Source organism: Canis lupus, chromosome 12 (assembly GCF_011100685.1).
Source record: "Canis lupus familiaris isolate Mischka breed German Shepherd chromosome 12, alternate assembly UU_Cfam_GSD_1.0, whole genome shotgun sequence".
Lineage (NCBI taxonomy): Eukaryota > Metazoa > Chordata > Mammalia > Carnivora > Canidae > Canis > Canis lupus.
The window spans coordinates 47304795-47323461 of record NC_049233.1 but is presented as its reverse complement, the minus strand read 5'-3'; the positions used below and the strand labels follow the sequence as shown (position 1 = coordinate 47323461).

General features: G+C 36.9%; 1 protein-coding gene across 6 annotated transcripts in view; it reads right to left on the bottom strand.

The window, feature by feature from the left end:
* Positions 1-266: 266 nt before the first annotated feature.
* ORC3 (origin recognition complex subunit 3) overlaps positions 267-18667 on the bottom strand; it is a 61252-nt gene continuing 42851 nt past the window's right edge. For 5 of the 6 annotated variants that reach the window (XM_038554685.1, XM_038554686.1, XM_038554688.1 and 2 more), the window contains 7 exons: positions 12747-12880; positions 10098-10174; positions 8723-8823; positions 4170-4311; positions 2062-2178; positions 1227-1306; positions 267-689 (listed from right to left, as the gene is read on the bottom strand). In XM_038554685.1, the coding sequence (XP_038410613.1) occupies positions 584-689; positions 1227-1306; positions 2062-2178; positions 4170-4311; positions 8723-8823; positions 10098-10174; positions 12747-12880 (757 nt within the window). In that variant the 3' untranslated portion in view covers positions 267-583. Of the gene's footprint in view, positions 697-1226; positions 1307-2061; positions 2179-4169; positions 4312-8722; positions 8824-10097; positions 10175-12746; positions 12881-18667 lie in introns of all 6 variants that reach the window. The other variant, XM_038554687.1, reaches the window with a different exon arrangement.

Genomic DNA, 18667 nt, shown 5'->3' with positions numbered 1-18667 from the left:
TTAAAGGATCCATGATGGGTCATCCTAAAGTAGAATATTTACTCCCTTTAAACATAAAGCCAAAGAGCTTGGGATTTTTTTTTTTAAGTTTTCAGACTAAAAGAAATGGGGCAGCAGAGGCAGTTTTAGAACCTATATAGTCATTAGGAGAAATCCTGTAGGATAGTTGTCTTTCTTACTATACAATTTACTAAAGTGAGGAATGCCAGTCCAAAAAACTAGGGGAGCAGAAATGAGTGATATGAAATCAACTGTAACAAATTTAATATTCGTGGATAAAGGCATTTATTACCTCTGTAAACTGCTCAAGAACAATTTATAATTTAGTAATGACTATGAAAATTACAGTGATAATGTGGAGGAGGTTGTAGTTACAATGTAATAAGCATGTCATTTGTTGGGTTCTAAAGTACTCCAGAGGTGTTTTTGATATATTCCTGTTTGGGTTAACAGTACTTTCTGATCAAACACACACAAGGATTACACATTTCTCACCAAGAGTCTTCCGGTGGTATGTAAATATGCCTGGTCTCATTTTTCTCTTAAGCTTAATGTGATACTTCTGGCTTCATTCCATGGCTTTCTAGCAGCCTCCCCATGTTAGCCTTGCCACATGGTCAGTCTTCTGTTTGGTAGGTTTTATAAATCCTAAAAGTTCTAGTTCAGAAACAGCTCTAATAAACCGAGCACTGAAGGCTGTGGCTAAGGAAATTCACTGTTAAATTTTTTGACAAATTTTAAAATCTCAATGTTAAAACATCACCTGTTAAGTACAGTTCAAATACATATGCTAAATTAAATTTTAATCCTTACTGGAAAGGAACAAATGTAATTAGAATCCACTTCAATAAGACATGAATGGTAAAGTACTTAATGCTTACATAATTCTAATTTTTCATACAGTATGAAAATTGCTCCCCCTTTAACTACTTAAAAGTATCTACTCACCATAGAAAGACAGAATAATAGTTTTTTGACATTGTTGCTGAATTGTGGAGTATAACCTTGATAGAAGTTTTAGACCAAATATTTTACGTTAGGTCTCATTTTAGGTTAAAATCAGAATAGATATGTAGAAACAAGTTATTCTGGGATGGTGTGGTTAATATTAAATAATAAAGTGGTTTGGAGCACATCTTTATAAATATTGTAGGTCTAGGGAAACTGTAAACTTCTATACTCCATGTATACTTGAATGTTACAAAACTGATTTGTTAAAAGGATACTGGATAATTTCATTCCTTTCTTCTGAGGTTGCAGAATCTGCATCCATTTTTTCAGCAGCTGTCACAACTGTTGCAAAAGCCTTTTGAGAGACAAGACAGAAGAAAATAAAAATCTCTACCACTGCCAAATATCTTTTATTGCACTTGATGACTCTGTATGAAGCAGGTCAAGCACTGCTGCTGATGATAGCTGGTACATTTTTAAAAATATTACACCAAATTCCAGATTCTCAAAACTTCTCATCTTAGAAGGTGCCAATTATCATATTTTTAAATGGTGACATCTGTTAAATAAGACCTTCAAAAGAGTTAACTTTGTAATGCTCTTCTGAGGATGGAAAGAAATTGTTTATCTTAATTGTTGTCTTCCACTGCCTTGCCAAGTATTCCTTGTACTTCCTGATTGCTAAATCTGTTGTATAGTATAGTTATTCTAATATTTTTTCTTTTTTGTGATAAAGGAAATGCTAGTTAATAATGCACCTTTATTTTGTGAAAAACAGAACCAACCTAAACTGTTTAGCTTTTGCTTACTGTTAATTGTGGCTTTAAATCACATACTTATTTTGACCTAGCATGAATGTAGAATTGGCTTGGTTGCGGTGTGTGGAATCAGAGTGCAGGGGACTTGGGGTGAGACTGTTAAGCAGTTAACTGCTCTTCTGGAGGAGATTTTGCAGTATGAAGTGATTTATGCTTTCCAAACAAAAGAACAGGGCGTTAAAGAAAGAAAAGAAAAGAAAGAGGAGTTTCAAAGCCCTAAAAGTTAAAAAAACCCCAGGAGAACTGTCATGGATGGTTAGACAAATAGCTTACTCTGTTCCCCCTGACCTACCTCTGACCAGTCTACAAGGTTGATTAGCCTGCTACACTCTAGGTGCAGTTTATATGCTATGCAGATGTCTGGGGCGACATTTGGAATGCAGCCTTCTTCACTTTTCAGTGCTTCATTCTAAAAAAAAAAAAAACAAAAAACAAAAAACAGTAAACTAAGATGACTATGTCTTAGAAATGCAGACATTAATGAACCCCTAAACTAAATTTAGTAAGCCAGTAAGTGGAGTCTTTGAGTTCCTTTATTTATTGAGTTGCATTTTACTCTCCAATTAGTTACCTAGTTTCTTGTTTAGGATTAAGTTGTCAGTCATAATCCCCTTAGCTCCTAGTCACTAGAAGAATACTCAGGATCAGAAGAAAAGCATGTTTCCTTTTAATCAAATTATTTCTTTTTTTCATTTTAATCATACATTATTAATTTCTGAGATCCTAATGCATTTCTGGTTTCCATAAAAAGTTTATGGATTTCCCTGGGGATTTTCAGCCACTTCCAACACTTGTAATTATAGGAATAGTTATCCTTATTAATACCAACACATCACTACCAGAGCTGTAAGTTGTCTCTCAAAGACTGTTGTTAAATGCTGCAGATCCTAACTAACCCTTAGGTAAACAATTGGGTTTTTTTAAATTAAAGATTTATTAATTCATTGGGAGGCAGGCAGAGGAGAGGGGCTTGATCTTACAACCCTGAAATCACAGCCTGAGAGGAAACTTAAGAGTTGGCACTTCACCAACTGAGCTACCCAGGCACCCCAAAAATCAGTGTTTTTTTTAACTTATTTGAAATCCATGGTTCTTACTGAGAAACTGTCTCACACAAACATACAGAGATTGTGATATATCCTCCCAATGACTCCTAAAATCATACCAGATCTCTTAAGTGACCTACCACTAAAGAATTTTAATTTGTGGTTTATATAATAAAAATATTTTGTGTTTTATATATGAAATTATTCAAGCTCTTCACTACCACCATTATTGAAAACCATTGACTTGTATCTTTCTACTCCATATTCTCTTGTAATGCTTATTAGCATGCTAGCTTGAGTGCAATTTTGTTTTTGGTTTTTTGGGTTTTTTTTTTAGTGCAATTTTATTTTGTTTTTTTTTTTTTTTTTTTTTTTTTTTTTTTTTTTTTTTTTTTTTTTTTTTTTTAAGTTTTATTTATTTATGATAGTCACACACACAGAGAGAGAGGCAGAGACACAGGCAGAGGGAGAAGCAGGCTCCATGCACCAGGAGCCTGACGTGGGATTCGATCCCGGGTCTCCAGGATCGCACCCTGGGCCAAAGGCAGGCGCTAAACCGCTGCGCCACCCAGGGATCCCCTTTAGTGCAATTTTGAAATAAGAAACCAATACATTTGGAACATTCTTCATAGATTTTATGGAGTCATTTCTTAAGTATTTTTTGTGGCAAGATTTCTAGGTGCTTAGCTGAGTTTGTAACAAGTTAACTTATTAGCAAATTGTCTAATTCCATGTATACATAAGCTTGAAATGTAGCTTACAGAAATGTTTAAATGATGACCTGACCTGGTCCCGTAAGAGAGTTTTTAAAATTCTGAACTCTCTTGAACTCTGTTTAAAGAATAGCTTCTTAGAACTAGCAAATTCTGGATTTTAGGAGTTTTGTCCCTGGCAGGTTGCTGGCTATCCTCTATACTCAGCTCTTGAGATACTCAGAGTGATCTTTGGGTTTAAAATCCATGACAAAACCCCAAAGTACTTATATCTTTCATCAGAAACAACCATTTGGATCCTTGTAATTTCATTAGACCATATTTTTTGACCCATGATCTGTTGTTATGTCTGTAGGAAAACATTTATTTTCACAAGAATAGGATACTCTGGAATCTTAGTGCCCGCTGTGACCTGGTTTGATCACATGGAAGACATGTACAGACCATCAAAAGTTGGCAGCATTAGTGGCCTACTGATTGGAATCTTCACTGGCTTAGAAAATGCCCTCTAAAGTCTAAAGATTTTTTTTTAAACCTGAAAGAGATAATCCTGTGCTACCAACTCCCCACTAGTTAGGACTGCAAATTTTTGTGGTAAAGACTGTCTGAACTAAACTGTCAGTAATGAATTTGCTTTTTACCTTGAGATAATAATAAGGATTGTTGAGTGCAGTGTGGAGAGCGATTCTTGGAGCAGCATTCAGGTGTTCACGCAGGGTGTGACCAGCAGTAAAGTACACCACCTCATGCAGAGGCTGTGTCTCTGGAGGCAGAAGATATTCTCTGAAACAGCCAAAGTGAGGTATCAGCTTTTAGATAAGATAATGTTCATTATAACATTTTGGTCAATCTTCTGTGGAAGACTGAGCTATTAAAAGGCAAAATCAACAACCAAAAACAAATGAAACAAAAGCCAAATAGCAGAGTTCGTACAGGTTCACTCAGAATTGTACCTCTTACATAAAGTATTTTTTAAAGCTTTCATATTCACCAGAATTTAAGAAACTGTATTTCAGTTCTGATTTAAGCCTTTAGGTACAAATGTACATAAGTTATATTTCTGTTCAAAACCACAAAGGTTGAACTTCTTACAGCATTAATGAATACTTTCTTAAAATAATTATTTGGAAAGCTGAGATAGCCACATTCCTTACCATAGTTGACATTTAACTCTTGACAGTGTTTAAACACAGGCCTCAGGCCTAGGATTGAGTTTAGGAAATTCTTTTTGGATCACAGAAAATGTTTTAATTGATATGTTTCATAGAAATGATACCTGAAAGGTTCTTTATATGTTAGAATTAAATTTTACATTAGAAGGCAGAAAAGACTAAATTTTAGCTTCAAAATATTGGAAAACAAGCAAATTGTTCATCTTCAAAATTTCAATTAGAAAAACCACTATAACTTGGGTTTTTTCTTTTACGGGTTAGAGGACAACCTGATTTTAATGAAATCTGAACGAGGGAAATAAAGCATTATAAAGTTCACTTTCAGGAGAACCTGGGTGGCTCAGGTCATGATCCCAGGGTCCTGGGATGGAGCTCCGTATCGGGCTCCCCGCTCAGCAGAGAGCTTGCTTCTCCCTCTCTCTGCTTCTCCCCCTGCTTGTGCTCTGTCTCAAATAAATAATTAAAATCTTAAAAAAAAAAGTAAATAAATACAAAGAACAGTTCACTTTCAGTGTCTAATGAGCCTATCAGCTTGCCTGTGCCATGACAGTGACATCACTTTTGGTGTGGAGGTTAGCAAATTGGAAGAGAGAAATTCTGGCAAACACAACCCAAAGGTAAGAGTAATAAGTCACTAACTTGATTAAAGTTGTTAGCTCACAGGCCTTCATAAAAATTGGGGGGCTTGGGGATCCCTGGGTGGCTCAGTGGTTTAGCGCCTGCCTTTGGCCTAGGGTGCGATCCTGGGATCAAGTCCCGTGTTGGGCTCCCGGTGGAGTCTGGTTGTCTCTCTCTTTCTCTCTATCATGAATAATAAGTGAATAAAATCTTTTAAAAAAAAATTGGGGGGCTTAGTGTAGTCCTGGGCTTTAAATATTTTGGCCACAGGCCAGATATGTGTCCGTGCAGTTTCCCACCGTTTCCCACCAAGCGCAGGCAGAACAAAGCAGCGGCCTCAGGCCCAGCCACCAGGGAAATTACCCTTTTCTTCCTGTTGTCCCTTCTCTTGTCCTGGGAGAAAATCCCACTACACTTGCTCCACCCATTGTGGTCAGCGGCTTTGAGGAAGAGAGGAAGTGAAGAGGGTATTAACCATGTACATCACTCCTCCCCATCTCAGGAGAACTCCTGCCTCCTGCTCCTTCCCTAGAGTTACTCACAATAAAACCCGTTTTGCAAAGCTTCGATTCTGACTTGGGCCTAAGGCTCAGCATTCTATACCTTAAGTACTCTTACTCAAGATAAATTTAGCTGTAGCCTCTGGCATGGGTTTTGTAACATCAACTGCCTCCCTAGCTGGCTAGCTACCCATTTGTAATTTCTGGCCATGAACTCTTCCTACACCAACCTCAGGCTGTTTCCCCAATTGTTACAATGACTGTCATTAAAAGACCCTGTTGAGGGGGCGCCTGGGTGGCTCAGTGGTTGAGTATCTGCCTTTGGCTCAGGTCGTGATCCTGGGGTCCTAGGATCGATTCCAGCATCGGGCGCCCTGCAGGGAGCCTGCTTCTCCCTCTGCTTATATTTCTGCCTTTCTCTCTGTGTCTCTCATGGATAAATAAATAAAATCTTAAAAAAAAAAAAAAAAAAAAAAGACCCTGTTGAAGTCCTGCTATGTAATAAGGACTGGAAACCAAGACAAGCAGAGTCAATGTCAGAAAAATTATCTCACATTTGTACTCCTCCCTTTTAACATCTAACGTTTAGAAATTCAGTTAATTTCCAAGGCAAAAGGCCATTTTGGATATCCTCAAAGAACCTCCATCAGAGGCAAAATAAAATTTTTGCCTGTATTTGGTTTACACTGGCCTGCTACATTAGTTGAAGCCTAAATGATGAACAAGACATCCAAAAAATCGGAGGACTATTTAAAACTCTTCTCTTTGCCATCACCCCCACCAGTGACAAAATATCATACATTAGACTTTTTGTCCAACTGCAAATGTGGAGAGTAGCAAAGGAATCTACTTTGAAGCTTACTTGCTGTAAGAAATAAGCAGTGCGCCTAGCACTAGACTAGAGCTCTGCATGGTGCTCCTTTTGGATTCAGATTAGAGTTCATTAACAGGAGAGGGGGCAGCCCCGGTGGCGCAGCGCTTTAGTGCCGCCTGCAGCTCAGGGTGTGATCCTGGAGACCAGGGATCGAGTCCCACATCGGGCTCCCTGCGTGGGGCCTGCTTCTCCCTTTACCTGTGACTCTGCCTCTCTCTCTCTCTGAATACATAAATAAAATAAAATCTAAAAAAAACAAACAGGAAAGGAGGTTTTGAGGGAATCTGGAGGGACTACTTAATATCAACAAGGGCTACAAAGTTGAAGCTTGTATTTTGATGTATAACGTAGGAAATAGCATGTACTTTTATTTGCCTTTTTCAGTTTTCTCAGGAGCTCCTCATGGTAAACCAGGAACCCTGTCTCTTGCTTATATTTATCTTTAACAAACATCTTTTCTCCAAGGACTCCAAGCTTGTTCAAACATCTGTGATTGAGGCCTTCTTGGAGACCGTATGGAGAATGGAGAGGGACTTCTGATGGACATTAGCAGACCAGGACTGTGTGACTTTGCATAAGTTCTAGCTTCTCTCTGGGTTTTAGCTTCCACATGACTCCTTAAGTCTTTTTTAGCTCTGACATGCTACAATCCTAATCTCTCCCTGCCTGGGATAGTCAATCTTGATAAAGACTGTAAATCCTGGTATGGAAAATTTTGTGATTTCACAATGCAGCACAATTCAGTCATACTCACCTTTACTTCAGTAACTTCTCAGAAAGGAAAAAAATCACAATTAGGTCAAAGATCAAAGAGGAATGATTGTTTGATTTCAGAGCCTACAGCGTGGAATTTGTGGGAATTCAGATGAACCTGACATTTGGCCTACTAAATGTGTACTAAATTATGGTAAGATACATTTTAACCATTTTTTTTTTTAACTGTAACAGTCACAAGTTGGTAAAAGAAAGGAGTCAGAAACTTGGGGCAAGAAAATACCAAAACAGCGAAGCCCAGTAGGGCAAGGTTAACTGTATGCATTCTAAAAGGTCAATTCTGGTCAGTAGGTCAGTTCAGTATTATATTGCATCACTTGTACATGACACATTTCTCACTTTAATCTTCCTTTTGTCACACTTGGTTGCTCATCTGGACCTTTTTTTATGACATTAATGATTTCTCCCCAGGGATTAGGAACAATGACTCTGTTCCCACACTGTCCTGGAAAACAGAACTTTTCATGTTTAAGGACAAGTAATTTATCAGAAAACTACTCTCTGTCTTCAGGGACTGAGCTGTTCCTTTTAGTACTTGATTATATTCAGTGCCTAGCCTGCTGTTTGAACTGCTATTAAAAAAACAGAATAAGCAATGATAAGTTTTTTCCTATTTTTTAGCTCTTAAATCATTTTATTTTTCACACTTTTTTTTTCTATAGCATGTCCCAACTGCTGAAAGGCAGCTTTTAGGTGGGTAATTTCACACACCTACATAAAACTGGCTTTTGGGAAATCCTTGAATCAGAACAATCTGGGTTTCCCAAAAAGGAGTCATCTTAAAATATAGGCAGGACTAATGGACTTCTAAATTACTATGAGTACATTTCTCAACTGACAATAAGTTGCACTGGTATTAGAAGTCCTTTACTTTGGATAAGAGGGCATTACGTCTGGCCTGCTCTGTCTTCTGGGCTTGGCCCAGATCCAGCAGACTCCCAGCAAAGATAGAGCAAAGATAAAGTGCAATGCAAACACTGTTATTATAAAGGAGAAAAACATTCACTTTCTGTTTTCATCCCCCCACCCCAGCTTAATGAACTAGATCAAATTTAAATTTGTGTTCTTGAACTCTCAGTAAAGACTGAACCCGTCATTTGATCAGACATCTAATAAGAATGGAAAATGAATCAAAATTACAATTCTAAACTGGAAGCCTAATCTAGGAGAAAGTGCCCAGGGCTGGCTGTGGACAACTATTACCCCAGTGTTAGTAATACAGCCTGATTTTTAGCTTTTCAGAGCCATAGACTCACCTTACCAGACTGTCAATGAAGTTGACAACTTTTTCTCTGAGTACTTCAAATCTGGTCTGCTTCTTATTTGTTCTTCTTAGTTCCTTCATTTCCAATAAGGACTATGGATGAAAGAACATATTTTTCCTGGTGATTCTGCAATAGAAAATTCCTAACAGGGGAGCGCTGGGTCCATATACAGAATGTGCACAGAAAGAACCAGATCAAAATGGGTTATTATTTTATTTTTAAGGTCTAGAAAGAATCTCTCCTTCCAAGTATTTTGCTTCAAATATGTATCAAATGAGGGATGCCTGGGTGGCTCGGAGGTTGAGTGTCTGCCTTTGGCTCAGGGCGTGATCCTGGCATGCCGGGATCGAATCCCTCATCGGGCTCCCTGCATGGAGCCCACTTGTCCCTCTGCTTCTGTCTCTATCTGTGTCTCTCATGAATAAATAAATAAATATTAAATATATATATATATATATATATATATATAAAAATGGATTATCAGGGAAAGAAAAAGGACAGTCACTTTATTGCCATCATATGGCAGAGTGCCCACAATCCACAACCCATTACTGCATTAAGAAAAGGACTTAAAAATATAAGAAAAAAACAAAAAACAAAAAACCCTTAGCCTTTGGCCATCAAAATAGAATAAATTCAATGTAGCTCTGTCTTGCTTTGATTGAATGTTTATTCCATATTTATCATAGCTTGGTATCAGGATACAAAGAAGGTTCTTTACTTTTAAGAACAACCAAGATCCTAAAGTTAGAATGATCTGAAAAAGATTATGTTGCACATCTTGTGGCTCAGTTTCTGCTCTCTACTGAATATGCATTAAAAAAGTTAGGCTCTCTCTTTTGGATTTCTCTGATCAAACAAAAAAACAAAGATCAGATAAGTAATCAGATTGCTTGTTGCAACAATGTTCAGTTTTTCCTTATTAGTAGTTGATTCTCTTTTTCTCTGAGGCTAAAGGAACAGTTTCCACCTACGTTGGCTAGTAAATTCTAGACTTTGTAAATACAGAATGAGAATGGCAATGGATCAGATAAAAAGGATGTTCAATTTATAAGTGAGTTACAAAATCTCCTTTGTTTCTGGTTGTGGCTTAAAAATAAAGACAGGGGCGCCTGGGTGGTTCAGTCAGTTAAGCGTCTGCCTTCGGCTCAGGTCATGATCCCAGGGTCCTGGGATCAAGCCCTGGTTCAGGCTCCCTACTCAATGGGGAGCCTGCTTCTCCCTCTCCTCTCAGCTTGTGCTCTCTCTTGCTATCTCTGTGTCTCTCTCTTTCTCTCAAATAAAAACAAAAACATTTAGGCAGAACTAATCTAGAGCACATGCTGAAAAAAACAAGTGCCAGGATGCAGTTGGAAGGAAAAGTTACCTTCTGAAGATGATAGAGGTCTGTCTTCTGAAGCCCCTTTGACAGCGACCCAGAAGTATCTTCTTCTTCTTTGGCTTCTGATTTTTAATACAAAACCAATACACAGCAACTAGGGTAAATCCATTCAAGTCAAAGAGAACAAATATTTCTACTATTCCAAAAGAAAGTTTCATCTATTTTTTTTTTCAACGTGGCAAAGGATCAAGTTTCCATTAAATAAATGGTTTCTCCCAGAAGCTGAAGGTCAATAAACATTACATAAATTATGCTGCAAAGATGGCTTCCAAAAACTAACTACTGGATTTTAAAAACATAACCACAATAAAAGCAAAACAAAGTACAAACATACAAAACCCCACAACCCAAGAGCAAAAAGCTCCAAATCTTTTGTGCTTTTAAATAGCTTTTAAAAAACAAATTTAAACTTACATCCTGCCAAACTTGGCCTCAACCTTCCAATCCACTATTTTTGATGCAAGGCTATGTGAGTATGAAAAAGGTAGTGTGTAAAGAGTTTGAAATAAACCCAAAGTACACCTTAGTTCCTTAGCAAAGGGAACAGAAAACCATATCTGGTAAAAGGTGTAGTTGTGCCTGTAGAGAACACGAGGCTCTAAAAAACCCTTCCCCAGTAAAGGCAGGTTTTAGGAACCTCACATTCACATGGCTTATTTGGACTAAATCTAAGACAAGAGGATGCAGCTATAGAATCTGCACTTTCTCAAAGAATAAACTTCTTCATAGCTATGGATAATTCTTGTTCCAAGAAAAACATAATTTAAGGTTAAAATATCCAATAAATTCTTTGTCCCATATCATTAACACATAGCAGAGCCTTAAAAATAGATGATATGACACTCTGATCTACTTCTGTAATTTTAAACCCAGACTGTAAAATATAAGTGTTAAAAGGAACCAGTGATAGCATATAGTCAAATATTTCTACTTGTCCATTGTGGGAGATTTAATTTTACTTTTATTGTTAACTATGTCATTTTGAGCATAGAGAAATACAGATATTTCTTCAAGACACTAGTTTTGTCCCAAGTAAAATTCTTTACCTTTCGAACATTAATCATCTTAATCTCCAACCTTTCCATTTCTAAAAGCTGCATTCCTCTATTATTTAACATACCACAGAATTTGTTTCACCAGCTTGTTAATTAAAATTACAATATCTAAAGTTTTCTTTTACAAAAATCCAAGTCCAATTTTGTAAAAGACTGAAATTTACTTTATATGAAGTCTTTTACCTTATTTATGTCCTTAAGGGTGTCCCCTCACTGTCCCAGTTATCACAGTTAAGGGGTATTTAAATTGTGAATGACAGGAAGTAACACAATGAGCTGGTTTAAGAGAGGTGGGTGCTAGGACTAGCTAGCTGTGGGATCTAGAGCAAGTTACACTTTCTGGGCTTTAGTTTCTGTTTATAACTGAACTCAATGATTTCTGTGATACTAATTTCTATTCTTTTAATATTTTATGGCTTGAAAATGGTTCAACCTCTTCTGTAGTACAAAAGAGCAATGCCTACAAATAACTGAAGCAGACCCTCTTACTACTTTATTTTCTCATTTCTGGCTGCTCATGTCACTCCAGGCAAGCGAACGTTCTCTTCACCTTCCATTGACTAGGCACTCATCAGTTCCCTAGCATTCCAGCTATGGAGAGATATGGAGAGATTTCGGCAAAAGCAGTTTCCTTTAATTCAAAGGATTTTTAAGACAAAGGAACACTTGTCAAACACAGAAAGGATATAGACATTCCAAATAAACTAAATTCACCATGCCACGTCCAATCTATGTGCTTACTACATAACAAGCTGCCTCATCCCCCTAACCTCTCAAATTAAAATTTCCCTAAATAGGGAGAAATAAAGGGTGCACACTTGTTTTGCTTTACCAAAATAATGCCATACTTTAGTCCTATAACAAAAGAGAAGAGCCCATGAAAAGTTAATAATCAGTATCAATCCATGGTGCCCCTAAGAACACAAAAGTCCTGCTGCATCAGAAAACAACATGGCTTCCCATACACACTCAGGCTACCCCTGCATTCAGCAAATAGAAATGATCTTGTGGCGGTCAGGCAAAATCAAAGTAATTCTAACACTCCAACACTAGGGTATGCCAGGCTGCCTCAGTTCATTTAGGGGTGAAAGATTCCAGCTTTTATAAATCCAATTAAAGCCAACCTCATGCATATTTTGGTAATCAGCATACCAATGAGCCTCATCGCTGTGCAAGTGGTTCACAGCTATTAATTTTTCAGGCTTACAAATGATTTATGCAGTGTTTTTGAAATCCATAAAGAATCTGACAAGTCATTAATTATGATGCCCTGATACTCCAATCTTTTTTATTTTTTTGTTACCCCTCTCCCCCTTTAAGTTAAGTCTTCTAAACTGTCCATCTGGGAAAAGAATTCTTTTTCCTGCCCATTTGATGATTTTCACTGTTTAAACCAAATCTGGAAGAGTACCACTTGTCTTATTTATGATTGTCAAGATATGATATTCTGAGGGTTGGTATGCTGACCATGAAATACTTTATCTCTCATCTCTGAAACATTAGAAAGTGGGATTTTCTGTGTTATTTTATTTAAATGACTGTCATAGCCAGTAGAATTGGCAAGATACTATATTCTCACCATCAAGATTCTGAAACTGGGCCAGAAACTCCTCTATTCTCTTTGCTGTGCTCCCAAGCTGCTTTTCAGAAGTGGACTTAAAAATCTTGAAACATTTCTGAAGAATGGTCATCAGTTCATCTTTTGCCAACATCCTAGAAAAGAATCAGTGACAGGAGATATACTGTAACTGGAAAATCAATATACTTAAAAAAACACTGCTGCATATTAAATGCTTCTGGTCAGATGAAGATGGTACAGATTCATCACCAGTAGCTACCAAATTTGAGGAAAGAGATCTTCTTCAGTGTATGTGACATTTCAGAAGTATTAGGAAATTTCTCATAATAAAGCTTAACTCAGAAAATGTAGAAAACTTGGGCTCACAGCCCGATAGTGGCACTTCTACTACATTTGGAATACAGAGCAACCTACACCTCTTTGACCCTTGGGTTTCCTTGTCAATGAGATGGAAATAAGAATTCACATATCTCACAGGTTAAATGGAGGCCTAAAAATTAAACAAGAAGATGTATTTGAAGACTCTGGCACAGTGCTTACCACACAGGAGGCATTTAAGGTTAGTGTTCCTATCCTTCAGATCTAAGTAGGAGACAGCAGTATCTGCTGATATAACACTTAGGCTAAATGAAGGCTTAAAGGACTCCAAAAAGAAATCACAATCATTTCTCTAATTATTACCATTTTAGCTATGCTTTTTATCTTCTATGGGCTTTATAAACATCCACTAAACTTTAAAAGAGGTAAGCAATTCTCTGTGTTTTATATAGCACAGGTGGAATGGTTGTATAACTCCTTCAAGGCCACAGAGGAAATCTTTGTTAGAAATGGAGGGAACACAGATCTTCTAAAATTAGGATCCTGTTCTCAGAACCATTACTTAAAGGATCTCTCCACTCAGATCATATTCAGTAACAGAACGAAATGGAATCAGGTCAATATTAGTATTAGTAATTACTAAGTGCCATGACACAAGTATAAAAATTATTCTCAGCAAACGGACCTAATAATGAAAAACTACGATGACTGTAAATTCTTACATTAATCATGAAGGAACATGGAGACAAACCCAGAATGTGGACCATTCTACAAGATAACCATCGTAAGTTTGACATTTTTCATAATAAAAAACCCGAAAAAAATACTAATATTACTAAGCTAAAAGATATAAAGTAGACTAAGACTACTGAGAAATTAAGTAGTTACTTCAACTAAATTTTAAACTGAGACCTAAAAAATTTTTTAAATGTCCTATAGCCAATAAATATAGAAACCAGTCAGTAAGTAGGGGTGGATAAAGTAAACTTTTACCTAGTTTTAAGAAAAAGTATAAAATTTTCTCTTCCTCCTTCTACAGCAATAAAATAATTATCCAAAGTATTAGTAATTTTATCTGTGAATAAAAGGCAACTAGCAGGTCAAAAAAAACTAAGCTAACACATTTAATTTTTTATTATATTTGACATGATTTAAAATGTCTGGCTTTCTATTGCCCAGATGGAGTTAAACTGTTAAGAGAGTTGAAGTCAGATAGACTTGAACAATCTGTTATACCTAACCTTCAGCCCTGCTTAAATAGCCAAGATCAGCATTTCCAGGGTCCAAGGAATTACTGACACTGGCTTGCTGGGAGGGGTAGAAGCTGAGGTGGAATTCACATCAGAAGCACCCTGAGAACTAGTATCCCAGGCTGCAGGCAGACACACCTGGCATCTATTTGCAGCTTACAAAACTGAGTTATCGAGGAAGGCGAGGCCAGCCTATAATTCACTTTGAGGGCGCAAGAAAAAAATGGCATTATGTCACATAATTTTAAAATCAAACTTTACAGCCATAACTTTTAACATATTTGCTTGGATGGGGTAGATCCTTCACTTCAGATGTAAACCTTTAAGTAATTCAGAGAATTACTACTCTTTTTATTATTAGCCAAAGATAATGTTTTTGTAGTTTCCAGAGTAGCAAAAGATCTTATACTATCCCAAGTGCTCTCTGGTTTAATACAAAACAGGGCATCAAGTAAGGCTAAGTAGAGATAATAATGTGATCAACCCAATAAAGTCAGAAAAATTTTTTAAATTAAATTATACATACATAGAATCAACATATACCTGCTATAATCACTATTATCTAATAACATCATTCTAGAGTCCAGTTGCTACAACAAATTAAGAAAAAGTGATACAAACATTAAAGGAAGATGAAATTTATAATATGCATATGATGTGACTGTAAGGTTACGAAATCTAAAAGAACTGCGTATTAAAGAGTGTGAAGGATGTAAGACATGCATACACATATATCTGTGTTAATACCTTACATGTACATGTAATCCATCTTTTATTTTTTTTAAGATTTTTTTTATTATTTATTTATCCATGAGAGACACAGAGAGAGAGAGAGGCAGACACACAGGCAGAGGGAGAGGCAGGCTCCATGCAGGGAGCCTGATGCGGGACTCAATCCCTGGTCTTCAGGATCATACCCTGGGCCAAAGGTGGTGCTAAACCACTGAGCCACCTGGGCTGCCCCTAATCCATCTTTTATTAAATTGCATCACGGGAAAAAAGAGCATGTTCAAAATGGCAACAAAAACTATGGAAAACACAGCCATATACTTTATTTATTTAGAATTTATTTATTCATGAGAAACAGAGAGAGAGAGAGAGAGAGAGGCACAGGCAGAGGGAGAAGCAGGCTCCATGCAGGGAGCCTGACATGGGACTTGATCCTGGGTCTCCAGGATCAGGCCCTGGGCTGAAGGCAATGCCAAACCGCTGAGCCACCCAGCTACCCCAGCCATATACTTTATAAACAAGTATGTGACACATATCAAAAAATGAAAGCCTTGAATAAATGACATTTTTTAGTTCTAACCCCCAGTACTGTACAGATACAAATTTATTCCAAATTAATATATACTTATAACACTTTTTGAAACAAAATTCCAGTAGGTATTTGTTTAAAACCCAATATAATTATTCCAAAATTTATCTGGAAAAATAATTGTTCCTAAAAGAAGAACAATGTGTACATGCTTGAGTGTGCGTAGTGGGGCTATTAATGTATCAAAAGATATAAGCTATAGCAACTAAAATCAGTACTTTATAGGAAGAGACAGGAAACAGTGAGAACAAGAGTCTATAAAGAGCTTGAAGAATATATGGGAATTTGATCACTGGGGAAGAGATGGTATGTACTGGAAATAGCAAGTTTGAAAAAAATAGATCACTACCTCAATATATTTCAGATAGAATAAAAACGTAAGTATGGCATAGGGGTTTGGGAAAGAACTAGTCCATCAATCATAAAATGCTAGAAGAAAATGAAGATATTTAGGCATCAACAAGAGTGTTTTCAAAACGGAGGATCTTATATAGCTGTGATAAATATGAAGCAATACTAGTCATGATGGCTACCATTTATATGCACACATGTGTACTTTGGTGACACTGGATCTTTACTATACTGTATGATGTAGTTAAAATTACTCCCATGTTAAGAAATGAGGAAACAGAGACACAGAAAACTTAAGTAACTTGACTAGAGTCCCGTAATTGACAAATTACCAAAGTGATGTGAACCCAGTCTGGCTTGGCATCCGTGTACTGCATCTCAAGACACAGTGTCCATGGTAGAATAGTAGATGCAAAACAAATAACTAACACAACAAAAACCAGCCAAATTCCAAAACCAAAAATCCAAATTGTGGAACATCGTATATAGTATGATTTAATACCTGTTTGTGCCTGGAAAAATGTCTGGAAGTACAAATTGCTAACAGTAAATGAAAGGCTTTCAAAGTTATGGAACACAAATGGTAATATCAGAAAAGCATTGTTATGTTTTCATTTAGATTATTATTAGAGTGACTCCCAACAAGTACTTGGACAAACCAAACCTAACTGAACAAAACTAACTAAAAACTAAAAAGTGAAAATTTTAAATTATTCCAGAAAGTTTGTTGATACACACTAGCACCCCAAGCAGAAAATTAAGGATTGAGTCACACTAGACCAGCATTTTTCAAACTGAGTTTTCAAAGTGGGTTTCAACCATTACTAAGTCATAAAACCATTCATTCACTCATTCAGTGAACACTTATTAAATGCCTACTATATACCAGGCACTGTTCTGGGCATCTGGGATGTATCTCAGTGAAACAAAAACCCTTGTCTTTATGAAACTTACATTCTAACAGAGGCTGGGAGGTGAGGGGGTAGGTAGAGCACAGCAACAAACACTATCTGCTTCATATTGCTATATATCCTAAAAATTGGTATTATAGAAAAATACTGAGTAGGATTAAGGGTGGGGAGAGTTGGGGAGGAGCAGATGGGTTTCAATCTTAAAACCATTTTTAGACCTCATTGAGAAGATGACATTTGACCAAACACATGAAGGAGGTAAGAGAGTCGGCCATATAAATACCTAGAAGAGCTTTTCCTGGTGGAGAGAACAATACATGCAAAGGTCCTACACTGCATGTATGTAGGGCATGGTAAAGAACAAGGCGGCTAAGGTGGCTGAAGTGGAAAGAGAAATCTAGTAAAAATGAAATGAGACAGCAATGCAGGGCTAGAACATGTAGAGTCATTATAGAGACTGGCTTTTATACTTAGTGAATTTGGGGAGTTAATGGAGAGTTTTGAGCAAAGGAGTGACATTATATGACATATTTTAAAAGGATTGTGCTGACTGCTGTTTTGAGAAAAATCTGTAGGGGAACATGTATGGAAGCCAGGTAAACTGATTCTGCAATTTTCCAGGTGACAGATGACAGTGACTTGGGACAGTGGTAATACCAGCGAAAGGAAGGTGGCAAAAAGGTTTGATTCTTGATGGATTTTGAAGGCAGAACCCAAGTTTTTGGCTTTCAACAATGGGAAGGATAAAAAGACCACTGTTAGATTCTAAGTTTAAAGGGAAGTTCAGGCATTCAGTTTCGAACACATGAACTTTGTGTTTTGGATATGCAAGTGGAGATGTTAAAATAGGTGCATGGAATAACTATATGGCAGTTAGAAGAAAAGTAGGCTTTTCACCTCCCCCAGCACTGCAATGTTGAGGTGTCAGGGAGAAGAGAAACCACTAAAGACGGAGAAGGCAAATGCACTGAGGTAGGAGAAAAACCGAGTCCAGGTCCTGAAAGTCATTAAAGGAAGGAGTGGCAAACTGTGTTAATGCTGATAACAGGCTAACACAAATGAAGACAGAGAACTGACTATCAAATTTAGGAACATGAAGGTCACCAGTAATCTTAATCAAAGTAGTTTATTAATAGAGTGGAAAAACCAAATCAGTTAAAAAGGGAATGAGAAGAGAGGAATTGGAGGCATTGTGACAATGCTTTTGAATTCAGGCGGATCCCATTTAGCATTTAGATTTAAAAGAAATAGAATTGAAAATATCAGAATTTAAAAGTGTGAAAGTCACCACACTAAAGAGAAAGGAAAAAACACATTAAGATAGGTCACCTTAATGCCGAAAAGGAGGTATTTATCTTTAACCACCCTGATTAAGTGGTTTTTATTACCATCAGGTAAATGATTCAAAAAAAGGTTTGTGATACTTAATATGTTAAAAGATTTATAGATTGTCATTAAAAAAAAAAGTTTCCTTAACTAAGACAGAAAGGGAATCATTTAGCAATCATTAAAAACAATCACTCAAGGGCAATTGAGTGTTCTGCTTCATGATGCAGAAAGCCAATAATTCCTGGTTAAGTACTGATTATATAAATGCCTGATTGAGAACAGGCAATAAGGAGAAAATGGTCAATCCATGGCTAATGCAAAAGTCCTCTAAATAATGAGTTCTCAGGCTTTAAACGGACATTTTCATTAATCACCTTTTAAAAATATCAAAAACTCAAACCGGCAAATGTACCAATGAAGACTAAAAAGGAAACAGGAAAAGCT